The 14,566-nt window shown below is 46.2% G+C and overlaps 1 protein-coding gene across 1 annotated transcript in view; it reads right to left on the reverse strand.

The window, feature by feature from the left end:
* Positions 1-14,566, reverse strand: part of WLS (wntless Wnt ligand secretion mediator) — a 62,007-nt gene that overhangs the window by 30,142 nt on the left and 17,299 nt on the right. Inside the window, exon 3 of the mRNA XM_006766911.2 lies at positions 3,292-3,416. Coding sequence (XP_006766974.2) covers positions 3,292-3,416 — 125 coding nt within the window. The remainder of the gene's footprint in view (positions 1-3,291; positions 3,417-14,566) is intronic.

Here is a 14,566-nt window from a genome sequence, read left to right on the forward strand (position 1 = left end):
CTGTCCCTATAGAGAGGCTAATGCTACCAACCCATGAGACAAATTTATCTACGTTTCCTTGGCGTTGGGGCTCAGTGGTTGACCGTCAACCTATGAACCAGGAGGTCACGGTTCAATTCCCAGTCAGGGCACATGCCTGGGTTGCAGGCTCAATTCCCAGTAGGGAGTGTGCAGGAGGCAGCTGACCGATGATGTTCCTCTCTCATTGATGTTTCTTTCTCTCTATACCTATTCCTTTCTCTCCCTCTAAAAATCAATAAAAAAATTTATCGAAGTTAAAGAAATTGGATACACCGGATTCTGGGATCCTCGCCTAGCCTACCTGTCTCAAAGATAAACACTGCATTCTGTTGGGGACTTTTCTGCACACACTGAAGTTCTGCCTCTGCCAGTATTTAGGACATTTAGAAAGATAGACAATCCCCCCTCTCTCTTTACTTTCTCCCATCCCCTTAGCTCTCCCCCAGCTCCAGCCAACTCCAGTATGAGACTGACTAATTAGGACAAATTACAGCAGGTGGCAACTTGACTTCTTTTTTTTTTTTTTTTTAACTTCGCAAGCCACCAGGGACTAAAGCCCTTTACAGCAATTTCTCATTTAATCTTCAGACTCAAAACTAAATTTCACTGCAATCAGAAAGCACAGATTTGATGATTCATTTTCCTTCACACTTTTCAAGGTTTAATATCTTTCTTGAAAGGGATCAACACATCCTAAAGATAATTAAGCAGCCAACATGGAGGAACAGTTGCAGGCTTCTTAATGACTCCCCCTCACTCTGCTTCTCAGTGCCTTGCAAGTGTGCGAGTGAGGTGAGAAATGACTTTTCCCTTTTCTGAGGATGAAATTCCATATCCCGAAGCTTTATAGCCTTTAGATTAGATATCCAACCAGTCTCACCTCTGAAAGACGCAGGCAACTTGTAGCAACAGCTAGAAAGGTTTTAATTAATTTTCTCTGTTGCAAAGATCTGAACATGTTAGAGAGTCCCCTCTCCTGCTATCTCCAGTTTCCCTCCACCATTTATTTTTAGCCACTGATTGTCCCCTGAGGGCCTCCCCAAACAATTCCAGATGGCTTTATTTTGGTTGCAAGTGGAACTATATTTGGCACTCAGCAAAGGGTTTAGGGCTGTGGTCGGCAAACTGCGGCTCACGAGCCACATGCGGCTCCTTGGCCCCTTGAGTGTGGCTCTTCCACAAAATACCACACGTGGGTGCACATGTACAGTGCGATTGGAACTTCGTGGCCCATGCGCAGAAGTCGGTATTTTGTGGAAGAACCACACTCAAGGGGCCAAAGAGCCTCATGTGGCTCGTGAGCCACAGTTTGCCGAGCCACAGTTTGCCGACAATTGGTCTAGGGCAGTGGCTCTCAAAGTTTATCAAGCTTAAGAGAAGAAATTGAAATCTTTTTGAAACACAGATTCCTTGCTCCTGCACACTGAGATTTTGATCCATTAGGTTTGGGGTGTGACGTGGGAATCTGCATTTCCTACAAGCTCCCAGATGATGTTGATGCTCCAGTCCTCAGATCATGCTTTCTGTAGCTCTAGTATAGAACCCGGAAGAGAGACTTAATAAGTGTCAGGTGCCCCAGGAGGTGCTTATGCCCGTGAGAGTTCTAGTGGCCCATCTGATTCACATCCTCTTTCATTCTCAAATGTGTCTCAGACGACATGTTACATGATAAGGTCATTCTGCTTATGTTCACTATCCCATGTAGTCCTTATAAAGACTCCCATAGCAGGCATTATTATTCCATTTTGCAGAAGGGAAACTGAAGCTCAGACAGAGTAAGTAAGTTTGCCTAAGGTCAAGCAGACAGTAAGTGATACAGCCTGGAGCTGAAGACACATGTTTTGCTCCAAATCCATGTTTTGAACTAATGTTAATTCTGTGAGCCTGCCCCGTCTTCCTCCTCCTCAAGGTAGGACGGACAGGGCAGGGGCATGGTACTCAGAGGCTTCAACCTGCTATTCTTACCATTCCACAGGGAATCCCAATGCTATAGTTACCGGCAACAGCAAAAGGCCAGTGCTAGGAGAGGAAAGGAACGAAACCAAACAATGGAGTGGGTATTACAAAGCTATCCAAATCCTTCAGGAGCAATTGACCTGGAGACGCCGTGTGACAAATGACATACTCTACAATGTGCTCTCACAAGTTTGGCCTCTCATCCACTCACACCAAGAAAACGAGACTCTATCTGTACCTGAAGAACCATCAGAGATCACCTATCATTGATGGTGCACCACGTCAGCACCCTTGGGAACTGTGGGTAACTGTGAGTAACAGTAACTATGGCCCCATTTCACCTTCACAGAGACTTTTAAGAGCAGAGGGGTCAGTAAGGGTGAGGGGCCAGAATGTCATGGAGGCATGTGTAAGGGCAGCACTTGGCTTTTATAAAGGGCCTCCAGCTCACTTTGATTTGGTCCTTTAATCATCAAATCCCACTATCCCTGGAGGTCATTGAATCAATCTTTGGGCCTTTGCCCCAAAGAAAATGTTTCCATATTTTCAATGCAGGATAGTAATCTCCCTCCTATGGGTGGTTGACTGAGTCCTCCTGGAAAAACCAGAGAAGGGAGTGTCCAAAGACAGGTTAGAAGACTGAGATTGTCTTTCTGTCTGTGGTCACTGGGATTTTTAGTCTTCGTACCTACACATGAACTTTGGCAGCAAAGAGAAGCCTAAGAAAAAGAGAAGTAGACTCAGCACTACTCCAATATCAAGATTCTTATATGTCAAAGAATTTAGCAATGTTCTTCAGACACATTCAGCTATTAACCAAAGAATGAGGAATTTATTTTTATGGAGGTATTTCAGAGAAACAACTAAATCACTTCAGACAGTCATTCCTTCTATTCTTTCCTCCTTTGCCGGGATAGGAAATATCTACACAGCCCTTTTCTCTACTAAGACAAAGGATACTGTGGGTTATGCATGCTAAGAAATAAGGAACATATCTGTTAATTGTAGAGCAAATCTTCCCACATAACTGGAAATCAAATAAAAACTCCAGCCCTGACTGGTTTGGCTCAGTGGATATAGAACGTCGGCCTGCAGACTGAAGGGTCCCAGGTTTGATTCCAGTCAAGGGCTTGTACCTTGGTTGCGGGCACATCCCCATTGTGGGGTGTGCAGGAGGCAGCTGATCAATGTTTCTTTCTCATCGATGTTTCTGACTCTCTATCTCTCTCCCTTCCTCTCTGTAAAAAATCAATAAAATATATTTAAAAACAAACAAACAAAAACTCCAACAAATTAGACGTCAAGGAATCCTACCTTGGGGGATGTGAAGATACATTTGAGTTTCCGAGGCACTCTCTCATGGGCCATTTCAGTCCATTCAGCAAACATATCATCACGGTAAGCCAGGGAAACGTCCATGGAAACTTCTGCATTTTCTCCTATAAGAGAAAAAACTCACAATTCCAAAATGGCTTTGGACACAGCTAAAAAATTCTTATTATAGGCTCTGCCGTGGAAACCAATTAAGACAAAAATATCTATATAATAAAAGCCTAAGTGACCCTATGGCAGAACGACCAGATGACTGGTCGCTATGATGCACACTGACCACCAGGGGGCAGAAGCTCAATGCAGGAGCTGCCCCCTAGTGGTCAGTGCACTCCCACAGGGGGAGCTCTGCTCAGCCAGAAGCTGGGCTCATAGCTGGTGAGCGCACCGGCGGTGGCGGGAGAGGATCCCTGAGAGAAACATGACCAGGTTTTTTAACTCCCCTCAGAGACATGGTTTAAGTACCTTTGGTGCTTTCTTCTGGACATACTCTAGTCTAACAGCACCCTTGTTAACATTACTTGCAATAAGCTCTCAAATATAAGATCTGGCCTGGCCTATGTGGCTCAGTGGTTGAACAGAATTCAACCTATGAACCAGAATTCTTAGTCAGGGCACATCCTGGATTGTAGGGAGCGGCTCTAGAATTAAGCCTCGGATTGACCTGTGGCAGAGCCGCAAACAAGTCCCAGCTTAGAGGGCAGAGCCCTCTTAGCATAATTAAGTTTGACCTTATAAGCTCCCTAGATCCTTCCTGGGTAGCTAATGGACTGTGGGAGGTGCAGCAAGTGCTGCCAAAATAAGTGAAACTCACAAGAACATTGTAACTATGTTGACCACTACCTTGTTTTTCTCTGACTATTAAATAAAGCCTCAGTTTGCTGGCTGGATCCCTCTCTGTGGCCTCATCCAGGCACAGGAGATCCACCAAGCCCCAGCTATATTCTCTTTGTCTGTCTTTAATCCTTTGCCACTGCCCTCCCCCCTTACCCCCCACCTCAGGCTCACCGAACCCTTGGCTGTGTTGGCACAGCACACTGGGTTACAGGCTTGGTCCCCAACAGGGGGCATGCAGGAGGCAGCCAATCAGTGATTCTCATCATTGATATTTCTTTCTCCCTCTCCTTTCCTCTCTGAAATATATATATTATTTTAGAGGCCCGGTGTATGACATTTGTACACTGGGCAGGGGTTGGGGGGGGGGTGGCGGGCACCTCAGCCCAGCCTGTGCCCTCTTGCATTCCAGGACCCCTGGGTGATGTCTGCTGAGGGGTCCTTAGCGCTGCCGTGGAGGCGGGAGAGGCTCCCGCCACAATGCTATGCTCACCAGTCATGAGCCTGGCTTCTGGCTTAGTGATGCTCGCCCTGTGGGATTGCACTGACCACCAGGGGCACCTCCTTCATTGAGCGTTTGCTCCCTGGTGGTCAGTGTGAGTCATAGCAAATGGTCGTTCTGCTGTTCGGTCAATTGCATATTAGCCTTTTATTATATAGGATATATATTATCTGCTACTTCTCTAACAGGTAAAACCCTTTCTTCCTATTGTGGACAATGTTAATCCAGAAGATAAAGGGTTTTTCCCCAAAATTAATGACTTATACATAGGTAGGAATTCATTAATGAGTACACAATTATGCACAGGAATGTTCACATATTATTCCATATGAGGAAGGACCATGAATAGGTTTAAATCACCTAAGAACTCATTAAGGAGTTTAGGTTCATAAAGATTGCATCTATTCATTTGTCTGTTTTATGCTATGTTAAGCAAGTTCAGTACAAAGGGGCTATAATGAGGAATGAATAAAGGATAGACCACATTTCCAAAATGATTGGAGAGCTGGCTCCCACTGGGGCTAGACTGCACTCAATTCTAGGTTCTGGAACCTGAACACACACAGGGGATCCAATAAGAATAACTGGTGCCTGGAAACTTAGGGCTTTTCTATCATGGGCCCCGTGTGGCTTGAGGTCGATATGATAGTGCCATAAATCCCCGCTTCTCTGAAAATGTCCAGAAAGGGAAAGAAATGATGCACCAAAGAAGGGATCTGAGGCCATTCTAATGTAGATGACACCCTCCATGAACATCGGACCTGCTACTTTATTAGTATTTAAATCTAGTCAAACATGGTGAATTGGCTACTTGTCTTCCTCCTCTTTCTCCTGAAATTGCACACACTACAGTGCACACACACACACACACACACACACACACACACACTAGAAAAGGAAACCAAAGACTATTGAATCACAAGGGGAAACTGTAGATAAATGAGTGGGCCAGAGGTTTCAACTAATTTCTTACAAATGAAAAATAGATAAAGTAGGGTTTCCTGACAGCCATAGTGACAGGCACAGCCTAAACTGCCACAGAAGGAGTATTGGCAAAGTAAGCAAACATGCCCAATAGACCCCCCCCCCCCACCTCGGGGCACTTTGAACTTGAAAGCACCAGATGTTACAAAAGACAGAGGTGAGGCCTGGTGCCAACAACAGGGTGAGAGGGTCAAAGTCTGTATATAGAATCATTGGGCTCCCCAGTTCCCTTACATCTTCCCATCACCATCACCACACAGTCTGAGGGGAGACTCTGGCCTTGGGGACACCAGGCAATACAGAGACCCAGGGCTGAAAATGGGGACGAGTCGGTAGGAGGAACTGTGGGGTGGCCAGCTGGGCAGAAGCAATGCTTGACCATTGTTCTTCCTCTAGGTTAGGGGCAAGGCTGGCTGCAACTGCGCCCAACTGGGCAGCCTTAGTGGTCAATAGAAAGAACTGGCCAGAGCTTTAGCGCTAGGCACCAAGGGATATCTTTTTTATTTCTAATTGGGATTAGAAATTAGGGCTTTCAGTCTGTTGAAAGGGCACTTCTAGAACCATATAGGTCAAGAATACAAATCTGAAAAGCTGTAAAAGAAGCTGTCAGTTCCGGATTTGGGCTCCTTGGAGCACTAGGGTTCAGCGCAGCACTGGCCTTAGCCACAGGTAGGAGGGGCCCTTTTCCAGCTGTTCCCTTCCTCAGAGGATGAGAAAACCTTAGAGAAGGGTACGTGCCCAACCAGAGTCTAACTCCTCCCCTAACTTCTAGAGCATACGCCAGGAGCCTGGGACCCCAGAATATCCTACTCAAACTGCCCTGTGCCACTTCCACAGCCTGGGGTGGGGGAGGGCTCTTCCTCAGATCTGGCCTCCCAAGGGGACCTAACTGCACAAGCATACATGTACCCCTGGACTCAGGAGTGGTCAAAGGCTGCTGTCTGTAAGAGGCTATGAACAGAGGTTGGGCGTGGAGGTTGGGGTATCCACACAAAGCACACAAGGCCCCTTTCTGCACAGGATGGATCCAGGGGTGGGGAAAAAAGGCGTCCAGGGGCCCACACTCCCTGGTCAGTCACATTTTGGCACAGAATTCTAAGGAGTCCAAGAATCCTAAATTCAAACCTGGCCTTCCGGTCCATTATGCAGGCAAATTTGTTTCAATTAGATGATAGACCTTATTTATCTTAACAATTTGTTGGCCTTACTTATCACTTTTAAATATTTAGACATATGGCAGCCATACCTTCATAGGTACTCTTGCCCTGGGCCCCACAAATGTTAGGGATGGGCCTGGTTCAGAACAGGGGCCTCAGAGAGAGAAAGAAGCCAGACAGGTTTGCCTCCTGGCCTGCTCCCAGCTCTGAGTTCATCCCATCTGCTGGGGATCCCCAAACCGTTTTAACATATGCTGCTAAAAACAAAAGTTTAAAACACTGTGTTCATGTACAGCTTCTCTGTATGAAGCCCTGTGACTTCCCCGCTTTCATTTAATTTTCCCAACAACTCTATTAAATGAGCATGGGTATTTCCTTTGATTAGGAATAAACTAAGGTCCTCAGATATTAAGTAACTTAAAGTCATATTGTTGTTGGTAACAGGAGAGTGACAATTTCTTTTGAAATTGTCTTAAAAGACAATCATCATTTTGTGTGGTTTTTAAATAGATTTTTTATTAATTTCAGAGAGGAAGGGAGAGGAAGAGAGAGATACAAACACCAATGGGAATCTTTTTAAAATCCTGATTTCTGGGCCTCATCCTCTGGAAATTCTGTGTCTTTGTTACTAATGTTGTGGCCCAACCCCATAATAAAGACACAGAATTTCTGGAGGATGAGGCCCAGAAATCAGGATTTTGAAAAGATTCCAGGTGATTCTAATGTGCAGCCAAGGTAGAGAACCACTGTTCTAGAACTTTATGGCCTACCAGTCTTACAGCTTTACTGTCTCTTGAGGTGGACTTGTAAATAGAAACCACAAGGAGAATAGCCAGTTCGAGTGACCCTTCAGCTCACCGTCACTGGATGTTGTGATATCACTCTGGGACAAATGCTCAGGCTCCTTTTCTGTTGGAATAAGACTTGTCTCCTAGGATTCTGTGATCACTAAATTAGTTACTGCATCAAAATATGTACAGGTCGGCCAGTGTGGCTCAGTGGGTGAGTGTCGACCTATAAACCAAGAGGTCCCCAATTCCTGGTCAGGGCACATGCCTGGGTTGAAGGCTCAATCCCCAGTAGGGGGTGTGCAGGAGGCAGCCAATTGATCAATGCTTCTCTCTTACCATTGATGTTGCTATCTCTCTCCCTATCCCTTCTTCTCTCTCTAAAATCAATAAAAACATATTTTTTAAAAAGAAAAAAAATGTTTAGTGCAGTGCCAAAAGCAGAAAGGATTCACTATTGTTATCATTTTATTGGGGATGTGAAACTTTCATACCTACCTTTGACTCAAAATAATTACCAGGTCTCACTATGAACTCCTATCCAAACCTGGGACATAGAACTCAGAAACAGGAAAGCTCTGGGCTAAGGAGCTCAGCAAAGCTGTGAAGTCAGCCACCTGAACCATTTTCCCTCCTGCCTCCAATGGACTCGGAAATAAAGTTCAGCTTTAATGACTACGTTGCATGTAATAAAACACCAGTTTCATGACTCCTGGGATACTGCGTGGGCAATACTCCCCTCTTCCCCATCCCCACGCCCGGACATAATGAAAGTGAAGGATCCAATTTGCAGTCCCTGGGAGAATGGCAGGAAGGCCAAGGCTATGTCTGGCACCCGGAGAACCTTCCCTATAAAACGAGAACACTGGTTATTCCAGTTCCATGGTGGGGAAAGTAGTAAGGTGTCGGCCTGGGGCATTTATAGGTTGGAAATGCATGGTTTTTCCACAATATACCAGAGCAGTGGCCTTGCTCTACTGTGGGCTGTCCAAGCTTCACTTTTCTCAAGTGGCTTTGGAGACATGTTTCTATGGGGTGGAAAATTCATCCAGAATGGGAAGGGAGGTGTGGAAAGGCACTGTGGGTCTTCACACTTACTATTTCCAGCCTGTGATCGCGGCGGTGCTCCAACATGAGGAAACCTGCACTCCAGGGTTCCGGGGAAACAGACCCAGCTGGCAGAGGACCATTCCTGGTGGAAAGACCTGTGCCTTTCCGGATTAGGAAGCATCCATCAATCATATCCGTTGGAGCATTTACCTCTGTACTAGTTACACTGCCCTGCCCACAGGAGAAAAGCATTTGTGCATCAGTTTTCTGAAGATAGGGGTAAGTCAGAGAGGAGAGCAAGTCCTTTTGAATGAGCCAAATGTGATAGGGGGACAAAGAGCTAGAAAAGAAGTTAGGGCAGCTGTTTAATGTAAGAACAACCCTTGGGGGCAGGGAGGGGGAGAATGAAGTGATGAAAGATGAGGCTACAGAGGAAGTAATCAAAATGCTTTTTGCTTACACTTTTATTTTTTTTAAATATATTTTATTGATTTTTTACAGAGAGGAAGGGAGAGGGATCGTTAGAAACATCAATGAGAGAGAAACATCGATCAGCTGCCTCCTGCACACTCCCCACTGGGTATGTGCCCGCAACCAAGGTACATGCCCTTGACTGGAATCGAACCTGGGACCCTTGAGTCCACAGGCCGATGCTCTATCCACTGAGCTAAACTGGTGAGGGCTTTCGCTTACACTTTTAAAAAATTATTTTTCAATTACAGTTTGTATTCAATATTATTTTATATTAGTTTCAGATGTTTCTCAGCCATAAAAAAAGAATGAAATTAGTGGATTGAGCATCATCCCATGGACCAAGAGGTCCCGGGTTCGATTTCCCAGTCAGAGCACATGCCCAGGTTGCAGGCTCAATCCCCAGTAAGGGGCGTGCAGGAGGCAGCTGATTGATGTGTCTCTCTCATCAATGTTTCTATCTCTCTCCCTCTCCCTTTCTGTACTATATAAAAAAGCATGTATTTTTTAAAAAGTGAAATCTTAACCTTTGCAATAGCATGGATGGGACCTGGAAGGCATTACATTTTTGAAATGGTCATTTGCCAGCTAGGATAGTACGAAGAGTTTGGGGCCAAAGAGATCTGCTATCTGTATGTCTTTCTAGCTAAGAAACCTAGAATAAGTCTCAGTTTCCACCTCTGCAAGATAGAAATAGCGGGACCTACTGCCCCGGGCTGCTGACAGGACTACTGGGCACACAGACACTTAAAAAGTTCCCTTTCCAGCCAGTCCCCGTATGGTTAGATTACACTGTTGACCAATTAACTGGAAATAAAGGGGAAAGGATTAGAGGAAATAAAGAATTATTTTATGGTTGTCAGAGGTTCCCTGCAAAACCTTGATTATCCTGGGCCCTTGCCCTGGGGGAAAAAAAAATTAAAGAGGTTTCGAAATCCTCCTATGCATTCCTACATTCCATAGGGGAGCCTGCCAGTCACCAGGGTTTGTTTGGGTAACCTCTGAAGGAGGACGCCCAGACCAGCCTCCTCCCAGCCTCCAGCAGACATATAATCTGGGGTTATTTATGCCAGCGTTCCTTCCCCAATCAAAAACTCTCTGACCTGGCTTGCATTTTCTTGACACTTTTAATTAAGGAAATAACAAAACAAACCCTGTCCTCTATCCATGGTTAGGTCTGGTAAAAATGGACTCAGCCAATTATAAATTTGGCCCTGGCTGTTTTCTTAAGATGACCTACAGGCCTGGGTGTGAGCACTTATGAAAATGAATGAGTACAATGATTTCACAAAAGCAGCCTAACAGTTTAGTTCACATTACCTCTCTCGTTTGTCCCCATCACGTCAAGCATTTGCCTTGTGGAGAAATATTTTCCACATGTAAGAAGACATGCTTCTAAGCATCACCAAAATGGTCCCTTGCTAAGTTCTGAAGCAATACCTCCTAGGCAAAGTCATTTGGGTGTAATAAAATGCCAATCTATGAAACATGATTAGGACAGGGGGAATGTGGCTCACATCCGGCCCTTTGCAAAGTGATCTCAGTTAGAAAACATCCATGTATCCCTATGGTTCCCTACTGCACTTGTACATTCATTTGGACAAGGAGCTGGGACATCAATTGTTTTGGAAGCAAATGCGTCTGAACCACCACAGAATATAGAAAAATGACATCGCTGGTGTTCACCAGGTTGGAGAGGAGCTCTCTCCCCTTCTAACTCAGCACACTTGCTTTGAGGGTGTCTCGTCTGCTCCTGGAATGGCAGTCACCTTCTCAAGTTCAAATTTCCCTCCTGAATTTCAAATCTGCATGCTCACTTCCCACTGTGTGTATCTCTACTATACTTCCCTCATCCCTCACTGCCTCTCCCCTTGTTCAAGGCCACTATCACCTCAGACCTAGACTCAAACCCATGCCCCTCATTCCTCTCTGTTTTTTCACTCTGTAGCCAGAGAGATAATTTCCCAAATACTCTGAATGCCTTTGTATTGTCCTCAGTCTAATGTTGAAACTCTTTCAATAGCATCAAAAGACTCAAACCTGGCTCCTGGTGCTAACCTGGCTCCCAGGTTCATATCTCATGAACCCTTCCCTGCTCCTGCCACCACCAAGGCTGGTCACCTTGAACACAGCCTGTCACCGCCTCCTGCTGTGGAAAATGGGGAAGAGCTCAGGCTCTGGGGAGAGACAGCCTGGGATGGCGGCCCACCTTGGCAGTGGTGCTTGCGCCACGGTGGGCAAGTCACTGAACTTCTCCCCCCATAGACTGGGGGTGACAGCCATGTCTGTCTCCTATGGCTGACAGTATTAAATGAGATAATATGTGAGATCACTCAGCACAGCCCTGGCATACAATAAGCACTCGCTAAATGCTGACTGCTGGTCTAAGCCTGCTGCTCAAGGTTACCTACTCTTGGTGCACTCAGGGTCTCTACTAGCACACTGAGTTTTTAAAGGGTGCTCATGTTATGAGGGTGAATTACAACATGGCTTCTTTTCTTCTGGGGCACAGACAGTCCTCTGCATACGGTGCTTGGCATCCCCACCTGCACCAAACTAACTCCTTCTCATCCTCAAGACATGTGCAGATTCACTCCCGTTTTCCCTCACCCCCCAAACTCGATGAAGTGCCCCTGCTGTTGCTCCCACAGCGCCTGTGCGCCCAGCTCTGTCACATGTTTCCTACCGCAGGGCAACTACCTGCTACTCACACGTCTCTCCCGCCTTAGCCTCCTCCCACTTGGGTGGAGAAGTTTCCGAGAACCAGGAACTTGTTCACAGCTCCATCACCTATGTCTTTACACAACAGCTACCCATCAGACAGTTGCCAAATTAACAAATATCACCCTTCTTTTTCCAAATACTCCTACAACCCCAAATCTCCTCCGCCACTTCCTCACCTCTACACCTCACATGTGTGGTCTATGGTTTGCGGTATATTGGTGGCATTCACTTTCTTTTCCCACTCCTTGCTTCTCTCTCCCTACCCACCCCCACATGCCCTTCAGAAGAAAAGGATGTTCGCCCAAAGGTTCCATCAAGAAACAATGTGCCTGTTCCCCAGGACTGGGTGGGAAGGGAGCTTTTAAGGGACATGGTCCTGAGGGAGGCACTGTCTCCTGTATCCCTCACATCTGAATGATATCATGGGGCTGCGCTAGTGTTCTACTTAAGAGGGCTACTGGGTGCAAAGGAGATAGGCTGTAACCACAGTGACTAGAAACCAGAGTTCTCCGACCTGGTCTAGAGTGAAAGGGTGAAGTAAAGCAATACAAGGGCGAGCTTTTGAAGTGTGTATCATGCCTGTCTAAGGCTACAGGAATACGAGAATAAATGGAACTACAGGCAAGAGATTCCAGAGAAGGAAAATTGTGCAGCATTCATCTGGGTATAACACGTCACGTCTCTGATTATCTACTCAGGCCTCCTTTTCCAGGACTAGAAAGAAACCCATCAGGACCTCAGAAGCCCCAAGAGCTGGTGCTGCCACCAAGATGGAATCAATCTACCTCTGAAAACCCTAACACTAGACGGACCATCCAATCCAGTTCATTTCTTTTTTCCTCCATGCACAATAGTGGGGATAAAAGACAAAGTCATTGCCATCAATTGTTCACACTAAAGTGGGGAAGGCAGGCATATACATAAATAAGTATAATCCCCTGTGGGTAGTATACTACATCACAAGTACATGTAAAGTACATTGTTAGCACAAAGGTGCCCAAGTGCTAGGTAGGGGGACAAGGATCGTAGCGTGGAATATATGATCTTCCACATCACCTCATCTGGACAAGATGATGGTGCTCTGTGAATCACTGGCGAGTAAGAGTTCACTAGGTGACAAAGTCAGAGAAAGAATTATAGGCGGGGAAGATGCATGGATAAAAAGTCATGGAAGCTCAAAGTAGCCTAGTGTCACCAGGGAGGAGTGGCGAGACTAGGCAAGGCTGGAGAGCAGGAAGAACCTGATGACAAAGGGAAGAAGTTTGCTCTGAGTTGCAGCATTTTATTGGAAGGTGTTTAAGCAAGGAGATCTGGAAGCTGTGGGAAAGGCAGACTGGGACTTGGGGTCGGGTAGCGTGATCTAGATGGAACTGAGCCCATTGTCCTTACACAGTTCTCAGCATGTTTAAGATTATTTAATTTCATAGGAAAGATCACCTTGCCTGTTTTCCATGGAATCTGAACTCCACAATGAACCGATCTTTTCCTAACAAAGCTAGAGAAATCAGAATCATCCAAGCGGCAAGTGTTAACACACTGGGAAACCAGTGTGGCAACAGCTCTTCCTCTAAGACCATAATCAACATAAATGGGGAGAGAAAACAATCCTGACAGCCCAGGGAGGAAAACACACAGTGGCTTCTGCGCTTTCTCCCCAGGACACTGTCAGTGCACAGCGCATTTAGAATGGTTGACTTGATGGTTATGAAACTCTCTCTCTCTCTCTCTCTCTCTCTCTCTCTCTCTCTCTCTCTCTCTCGCTCTCTCTCTTTCTTCTCTCCCCCCCTACCTCCCTCCCTCTCTCTCTCTCTGCACCTCTCTCTCTCTCTCTCTCTCTCTCTCTCTCTCTCTCTCTGGCTCTCTCGCTTTCTCCTCTCCCGCCCTACATCCCTTCCTCCCTCTCTCTCTGAATGCAATTAGAGAAGAGAGCTTCATTCACACTGAAGCTAAAAATAGAATGGATGATGGCAGAGCTCACAGACTGATAGCTGTATTCTCATACAGTCACCAGGAAGGGAGAGGGATGGCTAATTTACCTTAACCGCTTCCAAAACAAACAGTGCAGGCGAAGCCCAGGATGAGGAGAAAACACAAAGGTCACTTCTTCAAAGGGCTGGACGAGGCACGGGGTCATTCTGTGGCAGTTCATCAGCCCTCCCAGATCCTGGTGAAACTGGCTCAGTATTTTGCCCAGATCTGCCCAAAGTCCTTTAGGCAAGAGTTTTGGCAGCTGCAGCTGCTAAAGGCATCCAAGCAAGGTCAGGCAGAAATGCCAGGACTTGCCCTTGTAACTTCTTCAGACACCACCTGGATATCCAGAAGTTAAGATTTCTAGATAAGATAAATGAGCACCTTTCCCCCCTTCACCACATCTAAATTACACCAGCTTAGCCTGGGGCAGAAAACAAAAGTTATTCAGGAAATAAACATGGATCATGAAGCGGGAGAGACCAGGTGTCTAAAAGGAGTGACCCATTTCTTCCTCTCCTCGGTCTGCTCTGCCCAGGATTATGGTTGGGCTTCAAAAGAAACAAGGGGATGCTTGTGGACAGGAAGCAGATCCTCTCTGCACTCTCCCACGGACCTGTGGAGGCTCTCGGGGCTGCTGCCAGACCGCTAAATGTCAGATCACTGCACCCCAGCATTCCCGCGCACACCCCCTCCATCACCCTGGTGACTAAGCTGTTTCAACAGCTGTGTTATTGCTGGAGTCAGGCCAGTGTTACTCACACAGAGTATTTGTTTCATGG

The sequence above is a fragment of the Myotis davidii genome, unplaced genomic scaffold (genome assembly GCF_000327345.1).
Source record: "Myotis davidii unplaced genomic scaffold, ASM32734v1 scaffold122, whole genome shotgun sequence".
Lineage (NCBI taxonomy): Eukaryota > Metazoa > Chordata > Mammalia > Chiroptera > Vespertilionidae > Myotis > Myotis davidii.